Source organism: Paralichthys olivaceus, chromosome 17 (assembly GCF_024713975.1).
Source record: "Paralichthys olivaceus isolate ysfri-2021 chromosome 17, ASM2471397v2, whole genome shotgun sequence".
Lineage (NCBI taxonomy): Eukaryota > Metazoa > Chordata > Actinopteri > Pleuronectiformes > Paralichthyidae > Paralichthys > Paralichthys olivaceus.
Genome location: NC_091109.1, coordinates 6,222,609 through 6,241,869, shown reverse-complemented (window position 1 = coordinate 6,241,869; position 19,261 = coordinate 6,222,609). Strand labels below are relative to the sequence as shown.

Here is a 19,261-nt window from a genome sequence, read left to right as displayed (position 1 = left end):
ATTATTATTATTTTCATTATAATTATTAGTAACATTGATATACAAATAACGTGATATAAAATGGTGGCAGCAAAAAGGGTGGAATAAATGTGAATTTGACCGGTTGTTTATTGGCAATATTAGCAGTTATTAGCCTATTGTTAATGTTTTAAATGAAATGTATTACTGTAGGCTAATAATATTGTATGAGAATGACATGGTGGCCCCTTGGGCACGAATAGAATTTTCTTTTTTCCGAATTGACAAAAAAAAGACACTAAGCAGGCTCAGTTTAGTCCAAGGAAGGAATTAATCAGCATGAAATGTAATATTTCCAAATCTATCTACTTACTTTGCCATGTTAAAATATATTTTGTAGCCTCCTTGAAAAAAAGGATATGTGCTATTTATTATGCTTGGACATTTTGGGCATATTTAGTCATTTTCACCTGTACTGGTCTGACTGTGTTGCCACATCTGCCAAAACCCTATTTAAATTATTAAATAATTTCACTATAGTGGAGAAGATTTCAAATGGATCCTTTAAACATTTAAATGTTACAAAAACATAAATGTCAGAGTAAAATAACAATCAAACTATCAGGCACTAAAAGCTGCTTTAAGTCGCTTTGCTATACAACTTTATTTTTAGGAGTTCGTTCCACGAGGAAAAGGGAAAGAAACTCCATGTCGTGTTTTGTTGTCCTTCCCTCAAATTAACTTTAATGTAAAATATATAAAGCCTCCTCGCGCTGTCTCTCTCCCCGCATACACACACACGAGCCAATCAGGCGCGCGGTGACAGCCTCCACGTTTACGCAGAGCAGAGCGCACGGAGCGGAGCAGCGCGAGGCGGTGGAGTCAGCTGTCTGTCATCAGCTGAGAGAGAGAGAGAGAGAGAGAGAGAGAAGAGAGGAGAGGAGAAGAGGGGAAGAGAAGGGAAATAAAGAAAGGAGAAGAGAGGACAGGAGGGAGGAGTGAACGCTCCGGGTTCAAACTGACACACCGGCCTGAGAGAGAAGAAGACCAGAAGAAGAAGAGACAGAAGAGCGCAAGAAAGAGAGAGAGAGAGAAGGGGAGAGAAAGTGACAGGCGTTACCGAAACTAGACGAACCAAAGCGTCGACATGAGCGGCCAGTTCGAGGAAGACATCTACGACCGGGGCGAGAGGAAGAGCAACAAGTCCCCGACGCTGCTCTCCTCTTACTGCATAGAGAGCATTCTGGGCCGCCGCAGCCCCTGTAAGGTCAGACTGATCGGAGCGCAAAGTTTGACGGGTCTTCCCGGCAGAGGAGAGCTCGACAAACCCGCGGACGGTAAGTTCCCCCTCTGCACTGGTTTATTGAAATCACTGCGGAAGCTAAACATGTAGAACAAAGACGTTCCGTGCGTAATTCCATGCGTAAAAGTGTGTGGTTAGCCTTATGTTTCCAGAAGAGTTTCTTTGCATTTCCAGAAAGTCAAGAGAATAATCTCCTCAGTTTCATAATCGTTGGCTCACAGGCCTGAGTGTTGTCTTATGGTATTTGTTAAGTCTGATGAAAATGTTTGAAAGCCTATCCTTTAGTTGCGTTTTTAAAGGATTTGCTCTGCTCGTCACAGCCATGTTGTTATTCAGTATTTTATATCCCTGACATGCTTCTCTCTCAGGGCCAACTAAAGACCCCCTGTCTCTCAGCGCTGACATCCACCTGCCACCAAAGCTCCGCCGGCTGTACGGGCCCGGCGGCAAGTACCTCCACGACCACGCAGCGAAGCTGGACAGGGAGCGACTGCTCCTGGAGCAGGCCAGCGACGGCCTCAAGATCAGCCAGGCGCCCCAGGTGAGCATCAGCCGCAGCAAGTCTTACCGGGAGAACGCGTCCCTGAGCCGGGGAGAGGGCGACCAGAGCCCCGTGGAGTGCTCGGAGGACGGCAGCCTGGGGCTGGTGGAGCTCGGCCCGCTGAAGTTCGAGGAGGACGCGGCGGGGAAGGAGGAGGAGAGCTGTGCGGACGCGGCGACCCTGTCCCCGAAGGACGAGGAGAGGGAGAGCTTGAATGCCGGGGATGGGGAGGTGAGGGACGGGGAGGACAGCGTGTGTCTTTCGGCGGGCAGTGACTCGGAGGAGGGGATGCTGAAACGGAAGCAGAGAAGATACAGGACTACGTTCACCAGTTACCAGCTGGAGGAGCTGGAGAGAGCTTTCCAGAAGACACACTACCCCGACGTGTTCACCAGGTAAGACAAATTCAAATAGGAAAATACAGTAGTCACATTATTATTATCATTACTATTATTTATATTATAATTATTATTATTATTGTCGTTGTTTTTATGGCGTTGTAGGCATATGTATTTTAATATAAGTGCATATAAAACGCAGGTAGGCTTTTAAAAATTTCTAAATAAATTACTCTACAAAAATAATTTCCATGATAAATTATTTTGATTGTTATAATTTTAACAAGGTTTGGCTTTAAATAAAACTCCCCAAAATGAAAAAAGACAAACATGCTATTTATTATCTTATATTTTCTGTAATTGAAGGTGATAATTAATTGCATTTATTTTAAAATGAACACCACCCAGGCCAATAACTTTTCCCCCAGTAAGTGCTAACACAATTGAGGAGTTTTTTTTGCTCCACCTGAATGATACAGAGCGGTATTATTCTCAGGGAGGATAATTAACCGGTGCAGCTCAGGTTAGCTGATGCCGGACATGATACTGAATACATGCTGGATAAAAAATGTCAGGGCCCAACTTCAAACCCAAAGCAGGTGTAAACACACAGTGAAATACATGGCTTCCTATGATATATTTAAAAAATATATTATTATTAATATTAGAAATGTTATATTTATAGGACATAAAAACAAAATCAATAAAATCCACTTGTTAATAAATAATGTGTAGATGTTTGGCACCTCTTTACGCACAAATTAAAAAACGGCTTCTCTAAATCTGCAGGACATAAGTACCTACATTTTCTATTTCTTTTTTTAACCTTTGGGATTATTCATATTTTCCAATTGATTTACTTTAAGAAGACTCGCGGCTGTAATTTGCACCGCAAGCCCATCTCTGCAGCTGAAGGCAGCGCCAATTGCTTTGTGGCAGGCTAGTTTGGATGTCATTATTTCAAACCATTATGTTGTTACAGTGACAGGCCCGGGCTAAGGGGAGAAAAAAAATCCAACAATCACTAAGGCCTATTTCTACCCATCCGTGACAGGGGAAAATAGAATATGGCCATGGCGTCTTTCTGCAGTTCATACCAGGGAGGAGAGGGAGAGAAAAAAATCAAGCCTATTTTGGTCGACTGTTGACAGTGAACAATAGGAGGGGACAAAACAGCAATTCTGCGTTGCTTCCAAACGTTGGCCTGTAACCTTGAATCTTTTCTTCCCCTGCCTTTTCTCTCTTCCCCTCTTTTTTGACAATTCTTTTCAGAGAGGAGCTCGCAATGCGCCTGGATCTCACCGAGGCCCGTGTCCAAGTAAGTGTCTTGTTTATCTTTTATCTGAGCAGAGATGACTTGTAAATCAAACAGAAGGGAGGGAGGGGGGGGCGGAGGAAGGAAAATGTTTCATAATCATAATGTTTTATACGAGGAGGAAAATGTCCCTGGCGCACTTTGGCGATGCCTAATAGCCGGTGATATGCGTCACTGATTGAGGATCAGCGATTACGGGCCAATTCGAGGTGGTCATTTATTACAGTAAAAACGTGTTAAATGGTCACAGCCGCCGCGTACGGGGAAGGTCCTTTCCTGTTATTGGATGTTATTACGCGCGGACGAGGGGACGTTTTAGTGGCAATTAAGCGGATTCATAAAAAGCTCACTTAGCGCACGGAGCAAACACTGTCCATGTTCCCTGGGACGTTTGGATTCCCATCAGAGGGGACAGAGCGTGTGTGTGAGGGAGAGAGAGCGAGAGTAAAAGGATGTGGGAGAGAGGGAGGGGGAGAAAGAAGGGAGGGATAATGCTATTTGATTTCCCATTATGTGATTGCAATAGACCTGCATTGATCCGATGCTTTGCACTTGGGAGCGAATGAGAGACCATTAAAGGTGTTTGCTCCCCTCCCTCCCTCCCTCTCCATCCCTCCCTCGCCTCCCTGGCACTGAAAGCGTGGCCCTGCATGTCGAAAGCCCGGGCTCATAACCAGAGAGACAAGTCAAACACGGCGGAAAAGCTCCGGGGAGGTTATGGCCGACGGTAAAACAACAGATGTCTCTTTAAGGGGCCGTAGGTGAACAAATCACTTAACGGGCGCCATCAGGAGGTGATAAAAACTCATAAATTCCCGAGGGGCTGTGTAATGCTAAACAGCCCTCTGGGAATAATGTTTGCGTGTGTGTGTGTGTGTGTGTGTGTGTGTGTGTGTGTGTGTGTGTGTGTGTGTGTGTGTGTGTGTGTGTGTGTGTGTGTGTGTGTGCGCGCGCGGTCCCTGTCGCTCAAGCTGGCTCAGTTCAATCACTTCCCCTCGTGTTGACATTTTGCTCATTGTGCGCGCCCCCGTGCTTCTGCAGAGCAAACTGTCCAGCGGCGGATGCGTGGGAAAGTTAAATAGTCGCTCCGGTGGAAGTCGCTCGTTCTGCAGCGTCTCCAAGAAGAATTTAATTTAAAGCGCATTAATTGTTATTGGAGCCAATGTTCTGCGGTGATTCTGCGGATCTTTTGTTAACACCGCTCTTAATTATCTCACCCCCCCACCCACCCAGCGGACAACCCCCCCACCACCACCCCATCCTTTAATTAGACAGATTTAAAGGATTTACCTTCACAAGTCATTACCGTTGACTTTCCGCCTGTTGGCCACCACCTGAACTACACGATTATTACCAAGTGCACAGTGACACAGCATTCAAAGGAGTCTGCTCATGTGAACTACAATTAAACACTGCTGGAGAACATTGACAAAAAATTATATCAAGATTTTAGAAAACATTGATAATTATCACAATAAATTATCATGGTCATGATCATACATTTTTCTTTTTTTGGAAGTTTTTCATCACCCCCCATAAAAGAGGTTTAATGACAAAGGATGTCACTGTGTCCCCAAGAGGAAAATTGTGATTTGTGAATATGGGCTGTACAAATCCAATTTGATTTGAAATGTCAAATAAACGTTTGCTCTGCAGTGAAGGTTGTGGTTTTCAACTCTTCTGTATGAGCAAAGAATGATTAACACTTGATAAACAGCAAAACATTTAACAAATCATGGAACAATTGTGTGTTCTCTGTTTTTGCCCGATGAGTAACAAATACACAAGTTTATACTAAACTTTTGTTATATTGCTTTTTATAATTATTGATAGTGTTTTATTACCCAGCCGTATAGTGAGCAGGACCAGGGGTGTTACTTTAAACTATTTATATTCGTCTTTTCTTTCTTTATCTTCTTCACTCTATTGGGAAAAGTGATAATGTGCTTATATTTTTTTCCTTCAACTTTGTGTTTATTTGTCAAAGTTAAACTTTAACCCATTCCCAACATTTTAAAGATGTAGCTTCCATGTCCCTCCCCTCGTAATTTACAAACCCCCTCTAGCTTTATGTTTATCTATATATAATCATGGTCAAACTCTATGCTCATATTAATCTATATTATCATCTTTGTCTGCCCCTCAAGGTGTGGTTCCAGAACCGCAGGGCCAAGTGGAGAAAACGCGAGAAGGCCGGGGTGCAGGCCCACCCATCGGGCCTGCCTTTCCCAGGCCCCCTGGCGGCGGGCCACCCTCTTAGCCACTACCTGGACGGAGGCCCCTTTCCTCCCCATCCCCATCCGGCCCTGGAGTCTGCCTGGACGGCTGCCGCAGCAGCGGCCGCAGCTTTCCCAGGCCTGGCCCCACCGCCACACAATGGCGCTGCCCCACCCCTGGCCACCCAGCTCGGCCTGGGCACTTTCCTGGGCACGGCTGCCATGTTTCGCCACCCTGCCTTCATCGGACCCACTTTTGGCAGGTGAGCTGCACCACAGGACCTGATATCTGATGTATATATTTCCATCATGACTGCACTGATCCGGACTTGTCAGACACATTTATCCCAGTGTTTTCAGTTAAATAACTACAATTTTGTAGTCAAGCACATGTACAGAACAATGCACGGCAGTAACCAATCTCAAAATATACTCCCATCACATCTATACACTACAATGACTGATGGTAATCTTCATTCACACTGCATAGACAACTGTTTCTCTCAGTGTCTGATTATACATATGCTATAGTGTTAACCATTCACAGTGGTGTGTAATCACTCTGTCAGGCACCTCAGTAAATTAACAAAACGTCTGATCCTGCCAGACAAGCTGTGAGGAGGGGTGGCACCGCACACTGTATGTGCCACAATTAGCTTCTCATTGGCTTTCCTCTCCTTTGTTATGCAGCATTATTAACCTCGTCATCTTTTATACTCAGGAGTCAACATGTAATAGATGCCATAAATCTAGTTCGGGAGAATTTCCAAAGAAGCAAATTAACTTAAGAGCAAATAAAATGCATCCAAGGGACATTGGGAATCTTAATCAACAGTTATTTGTTTTCCCTCCGACTGCAGATAGTATTTTGTTCACTAATGAGGCTCTGTGTTATTATTTGGGATGAATAATTTAACCCTGAATGTTTAGAAATACGTGTGTTTTACATTTCTGTGGTTTATTTCAGGCTCTTCTCCAGTATGGGTCCCCTGACCAGTGCTTCCACTGCTGCCGCTCTCCTCCGCCAGCCCGCCCCTCCCGTGGAGAACCCCTCCCATGTGGGGCCCGTCCTCCCCGACCCTTCCGTCTCCTCCTCTTCCTCCCCCTCTTCCTCAGCGGACCGCAGGGCCTCCAGTATCGCTGCGCTCCGCCTCAAGGCCAAGGAACACTCGGCTCAGCTCACCCAGCTTAACATCCTGCCCGCCGGAGCCTCGGGGAAGGAGGTGTGCTGAACACTCCCAATGCCAGCCCTAGCCCCCCCCCCCTGTCCCGGGCTTGCGTCCCATTCCATGACACCCCTGCTATGTCCCCCTTCTTGAAAGACCCCTTCATACCTCTGGAGGAAGCTGCCTCCATGTCACCCATGTCCCCTGTGTTCAACCATCCCTGTTACCTCATGTTTCCCCAACAAAATAGCACGACCAAATTCAAAAGAGCACCGGCTGAGAAGAGTGTGTGTTTGTGTGTGTATAGCACAACATTGTTTAACACAGAATAACAATATTTTAAGCATAAAAAATGATTTATATTAATTATTCATACACACTAGACTGAAATTAGGCTCTCTGTGATTTCACTTAAGATATATTATATAGATTGACCATAAAATGTTGTTCTACATGGATAGAAAATAAAATACAAAGTACGTGAATGTGACAAAGTACACTGACATTAAGTATGAAATTAAAGTACTTGTACGAACACTTTTGGAACCTTAAACCCACCTCAACCAGCTACAGTTACATGCTACTCTTGAATGAATGCCTCAGTAATACTGTAATTAAAATAACTCAGCATTGTATAGTTTGTAAAAGTGAATACTAAATAATAACAAGTTAATATATGCTAATACATTTGTGTACATCCACTTAATCTAAAATCAGGACTTTGGGTATTTTACTGTGTAATCTGTCGTCACACACACACACACAAACACACACAGAGCTGAAGATCCGCCAGGGAGAGCCGAGACTTTAAAAAAAGGATTCTTCTCGTGCCACTTCACAAGCGCACAGCTCGAGTGCTCGACATTAAACACCGCTCTACTTACTCTGTATGCATGGACGTGGGCTGAGCCGGTCTGCGTCTGTAATAAAGGTGAGTTGGAGGAGGTGCCCCCCCCCCGCCCCAGAGCCAAAGGAAACCTGTCCATAGACCTTCCATAGCCTCGACGAGCCTGAATGCTCTACGCTCTGCACGCCAGTCCAAAAGTGACACTCAATACATATACACAAATATATGTATCAAAGATGTGTACAGCTCTCTGACAACAACGGCAGTGATATTCCTGCTGTCCATTTCTGAGTCAGGACGTGCGAGCAGTCTGAAGACTGATGTGTCGCTACTGACGTGACTGTGTGAAAGACGACTGTACATATTGTGTAAAGAAAAAAAAAAAAGAGGAGAAAAGTACACGGGGAAAAAAAAAAGGATGATTTTCAAAACAAGGTCGTGTATATTTGAGGGAGACCGTGTTTTGATAATTTGCACTCGTGTAGTGTTTTAATGAATGTTGCCCTGTGTAGAATTTCACCTGTGTTTATGAATTATTATAATTATTATTATTATTATTAGGTTTTTAGATAATTATTTATGTCAACTCTTCCCCCCCAGTCCACCATGAGGAACTGAGTGAAGGACAGTTTTTCAGTTTTCTTTATAAGTGATTGTAAGTTTCCTGGTTTATTAATGCTAATTTGAAAATAAATAACATTGCTAAAATGAGTTATCTTTTATTATTTCAAATTCCTTTAGGACGGACGTATAGGCCCTAAACCAGGAAAAAATAAACAATGTGAAATAGAATATTATAGAACTATTAATAAAAGGTGTTATGAAGAAAATGTGCTTTTTTTTTTTTGCTTTATGTTTTCCAAATATAAAGAGCTTAATTAAAGGGACTATTTCAAAAGTATAAATAATCTTGACTACAGGAATGTGAAGTATCTATATGTTCATCCAGCTTCAGTAACAGGTTGAGATGTTCGAGACGCCTGCAGAGCAGCTTACATGCATCATTTTGTCGCTGCCTCCACCTGAACAATGGGGAAAATGCATTACAGCTGCATAATCCAGTGCACTGCATGCGTCTATATCCTCTTCAGCGGAGTTGACAAAATACTGACCATATATTCATGAGCTTAATCCCCCAACATGAGAAACGCACGACAAAGGAAGAGGGGTTTTCAATTAGATCGCCCACTTTATCTGTGGGTGAGGGCTGGGGGGGGGGGGTAAGGCGAAGGGCGTCACAAAAGTTTCCTTTAAGACCCTTTAAAGGCGCTAAATTGGTCTTAACATCTGTAATGCAGTGTCGATGGAAGCGAGTCCCCCTTTTGTTATTAATGAAGTAACAAACCACTTCATCAGACGGCACACACACACTCTCTCTCTCTCTCTCTCACACACACTCACAGAGTTAATTCCCTCATCATCCCCCTCCACCCTCCTCCTTTCTCTCTCCATTGGGTCTCACCACTGATGCAGCACCATTACAGCAATCAATGGTTATTCTCCTGCGTTTGACCCATCCATGGTGCCCGGCCAAATTGCGTGAAATTACCCCACGGATTAAACTAGTCCCCTCCTTTTTTATTGTCTGCATCTGTGAAAACGGCCTTCTCCTCATCTTAATTCCCTTAGATCCCTCTTTTTTGTCTTATATACGAGGATCCACAGGTCTCATACCTGCTAATCATTTCATTTACTCCAGAAATGATGAGGGGACAGATGGAGAGATACATGAATTAATCCTGACACACACAGGGCAAACACACTCAGACTCAAAAAGTCATCAAGCTGCTCTTTGGAGCATAATGCAAAAATGAAACGAGGAGGGGTTAGAGGAGAAATAGGGAAAAGATAAAAACCAATTTTCTCCTGTGTGCACAGACCACCATGTTTTAAAAAAACCCTATTCTTTAGCTCAAGCTCAGTGGAGCGTGCATGTATGTTTTTTTGTGTATAGGGTTTTTCTATCCTTCTGTATAGGGTTTTGATGAGATTGTCTGGGCCCAGGGAGTTTTAATCTTATTGTGAATATAACTAATGAATGGCAAACCAATTTGTCCCTAATATCTAGGGAATGCCTGGAGGCGGATGACCTGCTGGGAGCGGGGCTTAAACTTTCTTTTGCGGCGCAAAAAGGCGAGAAAATTGAAATGCTGTAGCAGGAGGGGTGGAGGGGTTGGCTCATGGATTTGCAGTCACACTTGATGGTGCATGCTCTTTCATTCAGGACAGGGCCTGCACTTGCGCACATAGGCTCCATGAATGACCATCATAATGAGTGTTGATATAAAGGTCAACACAGTCCAATCATGTCCCTGCAAAATGGTTCCAAAGAGAAGAAGAAATCTACATGATTTGTTGAACAGCGTCAACACAGCAGCTTCTCACTAGTTAATCCAGGTGTCCAGAATATTTTAAAAAATCCTCCTATACTGACTTGTGCCCATTTTCACCCCCCAGATTTACATCCCTTCTCCTTCCCCCAGCTGCTGGATGTGATTTGGCCACTGATTTGCTACCTGGCCTCCTTTCTCTCCACCACGTCCCTGCCAGAGAGAATAGGCCCAATCACTCCACAGCCTCAGTCGGGATCAGTTCTCACTCAGTCCCCGGGAGAGGAGCTCTAAAAAGCTGCTTTGATGAACACCTCCCCTCCCTCCCTCAGTCCCCCCTCCCTCCCTCACCAGGACCTGAATAGCGGGGGCCATGGCACTCCGCTCCCCCCTCTCAGATCGCCCCTTAATTCCCCGTCTCTCTTGCTCTCATCCAATTAGCTCAGTGTATTAAGCGGTTTATCGTCTCATAACCGCCCATTCAGCTCCAACAAGGGAGACACTTTGCAATGGGACCAGCTCTCCTTTTGACACCCTTCTCTGGTGCTTGTATGTTCCGCCATGCCATGAATAACAGGGGCAGAATAGAGGCCTAATTCCCTCATCAAAGCCTACCTTGTCCATCGCTGGTCAAAACGACAAGCAATAAAGCTTAACGCGACAATACAAAGAGACTTGTTCGACCTTATTAGCTTAGCAGGGTCGAATTAATGCGGGGACTCAATTTGACTGGGTCTGCTCCAAGCTGAGAGGACAAAACGGGGCCCTCACTTTCAAAAACCTGCAGCCTGGGTGCAGTGGGAACAGCAGGCCTTCATGTGCACTTCCTCTGTGAATCCGAGGTTGATTATGTCTAAAGGAAAACAGAATAAAAAAAAGAAACTAAGCAACTGTGGGGAGAAGTAGTGGAGCTGATATGATTTAATAAATATGTAAAGTTATATGCAATTGGCTGTAAATGCACTGAGACGCTTCCTCCCTCACACAGCCCTGTTCTATCTATTGCATAGTGAATCATGGTTTAAGTGTTCAGCCCACTTAAGGTTGCCTTCACAAGTCACAGCGGTTTGAAGTGATTTGTGAGGCGTGCAGTGTTTATGGAAATGCACACCGCAGGATGGAGTAAAAAAAAAAAAAAAAATCCCAACCCTTTTTGCTGTATTAACACAAAAGAGAATTCTTGGAAAAAAATGGTTAAACACGTCACGAGGCAGGAAACTTTAACTGCAGTATTTAGAAAGTGTGGAGGAATATGACGAAATGTCTACACGAGGTAAAAGTCAAATACTTGGCGATATCAACACTTTAATATCTGTGTTGAGAAATATGAGTGAGCACTACTGATGAATTATTGGTAGTATTAAATTCCCCAGATTAAGTTTTTGAAAATACATTTCTAATTATATTTCCCACAGAATGAACTACAGCATGATAATGTGACATAAAATGACATACACTTTAAAACAGGACTGTTTCTATACCATTCACTTCTATTGAGAAATAACTCAAATCTCTCATTAGAAATAAAAAGTAGAAACAAAGAACCACATCAGTATTTTTAAGGGACAAAACGTGATGGTCGCTGTTTTTCATCTCGCAAAGCAACAAATGAAACCAAAGCAACTTTAGAACATACAATACTGCAAAGTCGTAAATCTTTAAAAACTCACAAAGATATGTTTTGGTGCATGAGCCAGAATTTACAGCAGCAGGTCACTTTAAGTAACCTGGAATATTGGTCAATGGTAAATAAAGGAACACGTCGTGAAAGTGTTTCATAGGTTTTGTAAAATGAAAATATCGATAACACATGGGATCAATTCACTGCAACTTTAAGTCTTTCGCTTTGTGAACGATACGATTTTTTTTTTTGAAATATGGTGATAAATGGAGCTCAAGGATTGTTGATGTGCAGACCCAGATGCCAGATCTTCCTTAATAAAGTTCATTTTCAGGCATGTTAAGTGTATTACAATGAGTAGTTGTAACACAGGAAACATGGAGACACTGAGGACATCCATCCACCCATCTGTCAGCGTTTCAAATAAAACAAGATTAACATTTTATCCATTTAGCTTTTTATTGAAGTTTCAGTATCAAAAAGATTCTCATCAATATCAAAACACCCAACATGGAATATTCTAGTTATTACAAAAAAAAAATCATTACACAAACCCTCCTGAGCAATATGAACTGGACACATGGAAAATTACACACATTAAAACACAATCTGCACAGAGAGGGGGGGGTCGTGGGTAGAAGAAGGAGTGAAATGGATGAAATGACATCAGTTAAACAGAGCCAGCGGAGGAGAAGGAGATGAGCTGTTCGATATGGAGACAAAAGAGCGAGGGAACAGCGCATGTGGCCTCCTTCACCTCGTCACTCCCTGCATCCTCCTCGCTTCTTTCTTTCATCTTCTGATCTGACACACAGGTGCGTGCATGCGCACGCACGCTCGCGCACTCACATTCTGGATGAATGGTGGTAATCAGAACAAGTGTCCGATCGCTGCAGGCATCCAGTGGTCTTAGTGGCCAGAGTCACTATCATTGGCTAATTAGCTGCTTTTGGAGGACGCCGGCTGCTCTGAGAATAAGTCATTTTTACCCACACTCGCACTCACACACACATCTGGGCACAGCTAGCCTCCACACACACACACACACACACACACAATAGACTGTCATTTAAGTATGATTGCTGCTCCCCCTTTAGAGGCAGGGCGATGGGGTCAAGCCATAAAGTGTGCGTGTGTGTGTGTGTGTATACCGAGTGCCTATGTCTGGTGGAGGAGAAAGGTGTGATTTGATTTTCAGCCATACAACAAGCCCATTAGGTACAGGGAGGGTGATATGAAGGTCATTGATCCCGCTATCGTCAACCCCCCCCCATAAAAAACCAACTTAGTGAACACTTGTGGATGAATGTGCAAATGTCCAGCTCCGAGTCAGACCTCAAGGCCGCCTGGTGGTGGTGGTGGTCTTTGCAGATGTGTTTGTGTATTGTTTTACTTGAGGGTGGAGAAGGCCTGGAAGAGTTTTGCCAGGTTAATCTCTGAGTAGCCACTGGTGGCCAAGGCTTTGTCCGACACTTCCTTAAGCTTGCGATACACCTCCTTCGCCCTCTTCAAATCGGAAACATGACCTGCAGGAGAAGAGAGGAGAGAAGAGTTACCACTGCTAGAGCTCAACAGAAGATCGACAAGCTCCTCAAATGTGGCTGCATCCATATGACTACACTTTCATTTAAAAGTGCATCAACCCTGCTCCGGGTTTGGATATGCGTCCGGCCCCGTTTCAGTTTGGAGCAAGTGTGCGTGTTTATGTTGTTTGATCTTCATGCACGGAGAGTAGCTACTTTATACTTCTCTCTTCTTTCCTGTATATCGCTTTTGACTTCCGTTGATTTTGTGGATAGGTCTTCCTCTCGCTTTTCTAAATTTACCTGTCTGACTTAGACGATGTCTTTTTTAGGACATTTTCTCGAGTTCAAGTCCGAAAATAGTACATGATTGTGTCCAATGGTAAGTGGAGCAGCATGCGCACCTGTTATGTCTCATCATTAATAAACACTGAGCGTTTCACCCTGAACTTGAGAGCTACCAGATGTAATGCTATCTGCTAGTATTCCTATCAATCTGAGGGCCAGGAGACATCACACAGAATTGGGCAGATGGGTCGATGACGACGTGCACAAACACACGCAGGATTATGAGATCGATAGAAAAGCCCAACGAGCGCATGGAGTCAATATCTTGTCCCTGTTATCCCTTCAGGTGGGCCGTAATAAAGCCAGAGAGAAGACTGAGAGCTGACTATCATGGGCAGGGTGGCCACCAAAATCAAATCTTTTCAACATTATACTGAGCGTCAAGTGTAGATGAAGTATCATGAAACCAAGTAATAACACACTATCAAACCAAAATCATGCTGCAGAGCCACATCTGGAATAATAGTGAGCTGACAGGAGGACCCCCTTGGTCAAGAATAACAGGAAAGTGGAAAGTTTTGTTTGGCACAGATTTGATTTCGCAGCTTTAAATTATTCTCATTTATATTGATCATGAACAGTTTTTTCCTTTTTTATTTTCAAAAATTCGTAAAAGACCAAAAATCTCATTGCGAGGGTTTGTATTTTCACGATTTTCTGATGCAGTAATACAAAATATTTTCACGTAAGATGGAACCAGTGAATAACTAATTAAAATTAAAGGTGATTTTTCAACAATGATTGATCAGTTAATTGTTTCAGCAGTGAAAGCAACAGTCGTCCTTACAATGATGAAATTCTTATTTTTCTAGATTTACTGATTCTATTTGGATGCACGTCTGGTAATCGCTGAGATGAAGCGCTGTATATAAACACATAAGAGCGCACACGATCGTATACCACACACACTCCATATGGCCAGTTGTCATGTCCTCGCCATCTCCGCAGCCCTATCTCCTGTCTTCCTGTCCATTACATTAGTGGCTGCTGGATAAATACCAACCCACCGACAACCCAAGGGAACAAAGGTTAGATACACAGAGATCAACAGTGTCTCTCTCTCACACACACTCACACACACACACACACACACACACACACACACACACACACACACACACACACACACACACACACACACACACACACACACACAGAGTCAGAGTCAGAGTCAGAGTCAATTGATGGTAGTTAAACACTTATAAAAGCACACTAACCCAAAGTCCTGGCAACTAAAAAACATCCATGTGACAAAGTTATCACACATGCATGCACATGCACATGTACACACACACACACACACACACACATAGAAGATGGTGTGGTTGACTTATACGTCAGCAGCAACTATTACCAGATAATCCTCATGTTAGTGAGGACAGGGACGGAGGGAGAGAAGGTGGGAGAGGAGAGGCAGCAGAAGACAAACTAGTCTATTTATCTGGGGAATGGAAGGGAGTGATGATGCATGATCAAGCGAAAGCAATCATGTCATCATTTCTGAAAGGTAGGAGAAAATAATTCTCCCCTCCTCTCCTCTCCCTCACTCCTTTCTCTTTTTCCACCTCAATCACTGTGTGGCGAACAGATAAAAGAATGATTTAAGAGTCACAGAGAGGAAAAGAAAGAGGGAGAGACCTCGCAGCGAGTCGGAGCACAGTGGGGAGTGTAGTTCAAATAAATAGCCTCCCTTAAAAAGCGAGTAAGAGGCAGGAGGAGAGAAGAGAGAGGAGACAGCGTTGTTGGGAAAAGGCCGAGACATGGAAGAAACAGGAGGAGCGGAAATGGCGAGAAAGAGATGCTGATGAAAATGAAAGATGGAAAACGCTGTGCTGATAGAAAGCATACTGTGGAGGAAAATGCAGCTTTAGGGGAAAACTTTGTGTGATTAGCAGCCTGGGACAGAAAATCGGTGGTGTGGATTCTACATTTCTCACTGTCTCACACACATATTCACAAAGACTCACACACACACATGCACAGTGAGCGTATCAGGGGTTATCGTTGCTCTAACTAGGTGTTGCCACACACTCATGCACACTGGCGATGCTGGGCACGAGTAGATCTGGGCTCTGCACGCTCTAACTAGGTGTAAATACAATAACAAGCCTGTAATTAAGTGAGCATGATGAAGTTAATGGAGATCGGCCATTCCGTCGGCCGCCTCCATGAATATTCTATTAGGCTGGTGGCGACGGGCAGCTGGAATAGCAGTTAATTTAATCACCACTCGGAGCACGGGGAAACTTCTTTGTGTGAGTGTAATTGCACAGAATGAATAATTGATTTGACAATCGCACCCGCAGATTTTGCCACCCCGCTTTGTATCGCCAGAGAAAGGGAGGGTGGAAGATGAGGAGAGAGAGAGAGAGAGAGAGAGATAGAAGAAAATGGAGAGTAAAGTGAGGGAAAGGAGGAGAAGAGAAAGAAGAGAGAGGGAGAGGAGAGGGAGAGGAGTGGGAGGGTAGACAAGGACCAAATGCGAAGCGCTGAGAGGTGGCAGGGAAGCTGTCGGTAAATGGATCATTAGAAAAGCGCGGCTCAAGGACAATTTATATTTTATCAATGCGGCGAAATTACGTTATTGCTCACACATGCAATCATACTGCCCACACTCAAGACGGAGACCTGGAGGGGAGGAGTGACAGAGGGAAGAGAAAAGGCAACAGATAGAGCGAGGAAAGGAGAGAGGGGGGAGACGAAAAGGGAGAGCAGGGGGGAGACGGAGAGAAGAAAGGTGACATGAAATGATTTGAAAGTCATTGATACGGGATGTTCCCAGCAAAGGAACGGACAGCATGTTTATTTTATAGTGTGTGTGCGTGTGTGTGTGTGTGTGCGCCTGTGTATAATCTATTAGAGATCTCCTGCAGCGGGTGAAATTACCTCCATGTTTTACTCAGTCGCAGCAATCAAGCAGAAAAATGCAATGTACATGTAGATAAGACTGACACACAAACACACTGTAGCACTGTGCGCACACACACACACTTGAGCTGATCAAATTACATTCAGCTTTGGCTCAGAGCTATTCTATGTAAAGCTATTTTACTTTAATGTGCTTTATTGTGTATGTTCAGAACACATGTAAACACACACGTTCTGAGTGGCTCTGGGAAGCATGAATAACCAGATATCATCTAGACTCAATGACGGTACGAGTATTCTAGTATCACATGGGGCTCGTTTACCTGAGGCTTTACTAAACAAAAGGAAGAGTGAACATTAAGGGATAAGGATGGCGTGTTCCTTTCTTAACAAATCCTCTCAAAGAACAACACGTTTAGTTTGTATCTCAATTGTCTTCAATCTCAGCAAATCCACCTTTTGAGTGACTAAAACACATGTACAGCTGCTTTACTGTGAACTTATTTACCATCTGATAATAGTGAAATTTATTAAAAAACATGATGTACCCTGGGATCACACCCTGGCATCAGAATATGTAGTGTGACAGATGGAGTATACATCTGAGAGTAGAAATTGTAGAAATACACAGCTCTCTACTCCATATCACACATTCTCATCCTCTGTTCGGTCACTCCTCACCCCAACTGCTTCTGCTGCTAAGCTAATGTTAAGGTAGCCATGTTAACAACTACAAACCTACATGTTGGTCAGTGAAGGAGGACACTTCACTTTAATTATTGAAAAGTTTAGATATATAGTTTATTTTTAAAAGGTAAACAGTCGGGCCGTTGGAACAAATCTCAAGAGTGAATAGAATAATAATGAATTACTTTTCAAATGTGTAAACATATTTGTTTCATAAATCTGTTTGTCTGCTCGGTGGCTCAGCAGTCTCGCCTCAGCCTACCTGCATATAAAAACATAAAGCCTGCGCCGCACTTGTGTGCGTGTGGGAGGCGTGACGGCCGCGTGGCTGACCTTCTGCTCCACACGGAGTGTGCCGGCAGTGGTCTGCTGGTACTGCTGCCAGTTCTGTCTTTCTACATCTAGTTTAGCAACATAGCATCTCTAATGGAGCAAATACTGTTGTTTACTTAGGTAGAAAGTAACAATAGGCTAAATATCATTTGCAAATTCATCAAAATTTGAATATTAAAATAAGGAATGAAATTCGAAAAGTGTTCATAGAGGCATAGTGACAGCCCTAGTGACTAGTTTTTACAGAGTGAACAGTATATTTGCTGAGTTCTCTTTTCAGTCATGGAATAATACATATATTGTATTTTGTGTGGTAAGATATTTCTGGCAGCTGGATAATGTCTAAACAAAGGTTTGTGTGTTCATAGTAGAATAGTGAAATGCTGCCCAGTCGAACAAACTCTTGCAGCTGGTTTTTGTTTTCAGGCTCAAATATTAGATGGTTTAGTTCTTTTCACTGGGTTTGTTGCTATAGAGAAAAACATAGTTTAATTTAGAAAACATTATTTTCTATTCCAAAAGTCATAAACCAAGAGCTCTGATTGCATGCATCAACTACTATTGATCTTAAAACTTATACCTACTCGCACCCTTCTCTTCTAGTGGACACAGCTTGGTCATTCACAAGAGAACATTATCACCACGTGAACAACACCACAACAATGTACAGTAAGTCAAAACACTATAGGCCCCACAGAGATACGGGTCTGTCATAGACACACAACAGAGTCAAGTCAGGTGTATAGGATTGTATGTCTCCTCCCTGTAATCTGAACAGTGTGGCCCCTGGGTGTGTAATGCAGTAATATGGGGTATTACTGCCCCAGGACTGAGGGATAACACAGTAAACCTATATTTTATAGCAGCATGAGAATGTGTTTACATGCATTCTCCACTGTCCGATGAACCCAGCAATGTGTGTGTGTGTGTTTGACATCACTAGCTCTAGACTGTGTTGCAGCACGGGGCTCACAGATAACAACGTAAAGCATTATAAGTAACTCACAGTGACCTACACCGGTCCTATAAGCACACAGGCTTTGCTCAGGTTCTCGCTGTGCGACCTCTTCTCTGGGTGAAAACATCCCTGCAGTCCTCCATGTACAGACAAATTACTTGTGGGCTTAAATATCTCACTCTCGGTTTTGCAAATTGTGAAAATCAAACCAGCGAATCTCAGTATCAGCCATATTTATGTAAATATAATAATCAAAACAAGAGTTATAAATGTTTTGGTTCACTCTGATGAGCTGCAATTGCATGTTCCGATTGACAGTAATTATAAAACCAAATTGTAATGTTTGATGTATGTCCTTATGACAAATGAGCTCATGAATCTTAAAGGTTTCCGTCAAAGGGTTCTCTATTTTTAAAAAAAATCTGAAATAATACATTTCGTCCTTTTAATCCCGATGTAGGTTGTGCTGAATGACACATGATTAATAGAAGCAGGAAAAGACTGCAGGGATTTGCACTTCTTTTTTTATTGGTCAATCAACCAATCTGCGAAGGAAGAGTTTAGAGTATCTTGTCGGCTGCACCGCACCAAACTCAGAGATATGCAAACTGTAACCATCGAATGATTCCAAAATCTCCATCTGTCTGTATGTAGAATGAACCCTGCAGCTGGACTTTACATGCTGCGGCTCAATTACTGCAGGTCACTTCTACAGTTGCAACCAAGCTGCAACCAGAACGACCACAGGCCAACGACCAAATGACCACTGCACTCATCTTTCATTTATTTTGAGAGCCCACAAACCCAAAATGTTGGCGACAGTACATGTGAGAGGTCTTTTGTTGCAGCCTGTCATAAACTTTGGGCTCATTCCAGGTGACACAGTGATCTGTTGTCAGTGGACCAGTA

The 19,261-nt window shown here is 43.4% G+C and overlaps 2 protein-coding genes across 4 annotated transcripts in view; one reads left to right on the top strand and one right to left on the bottom strand.

Annotated features, from left to right (window-relative positions):
• The first annotated feature begins 864 nt into the window (after positions 1 to 864).
• On the top strand, positions 865 to 8,387 carry arxa (aristaless related homeobox a). Its single transcript, XM_020110403.2, has 5 exons — positions 865 to 1,295; positions 1,630 to 2,197; positions 3,413 to 3,458; positions 5,603 to 5,934; positions 6,639 to 8,387. Exons 1-5 carry the CDS (start codon positions 1,106 to 1,108, stop codon positions 6,901 to 6,903), a joined length of 1,401 nt encoding a protein of 466 aa, XP_019965962.1. The 5' UTR covers positions 865 to 1,105; the 3' UTR covers positions 6,904 to 8,387.
• Positions 8,388 to 12,069: 3,682 nt separating this feature from the next.
• pola1 (polymerase (DNA directed), alpha 1) overlaps positions 12,070 to 19,261 on the bottom strand; it is a 45,473-nt gene continuing 38,281 nt past the window's right edge. For all 3 annotated transcript variants that reach the window (XM_069512823.1, XM_069512822.1, XM_069512824.1), the window contains one exon: positions 12,070 to 13,161. In XM_069512823.1, coding sequence (XP_069368924.1) covers positions 13,025 to 13,161 — 137 coding nt within the window. In that variant the 3' untranslated portion in view covers positions 12,070 to 13,024. The remainder of the gene's footprint in view (positions 13,162 to 19,261) is intronic.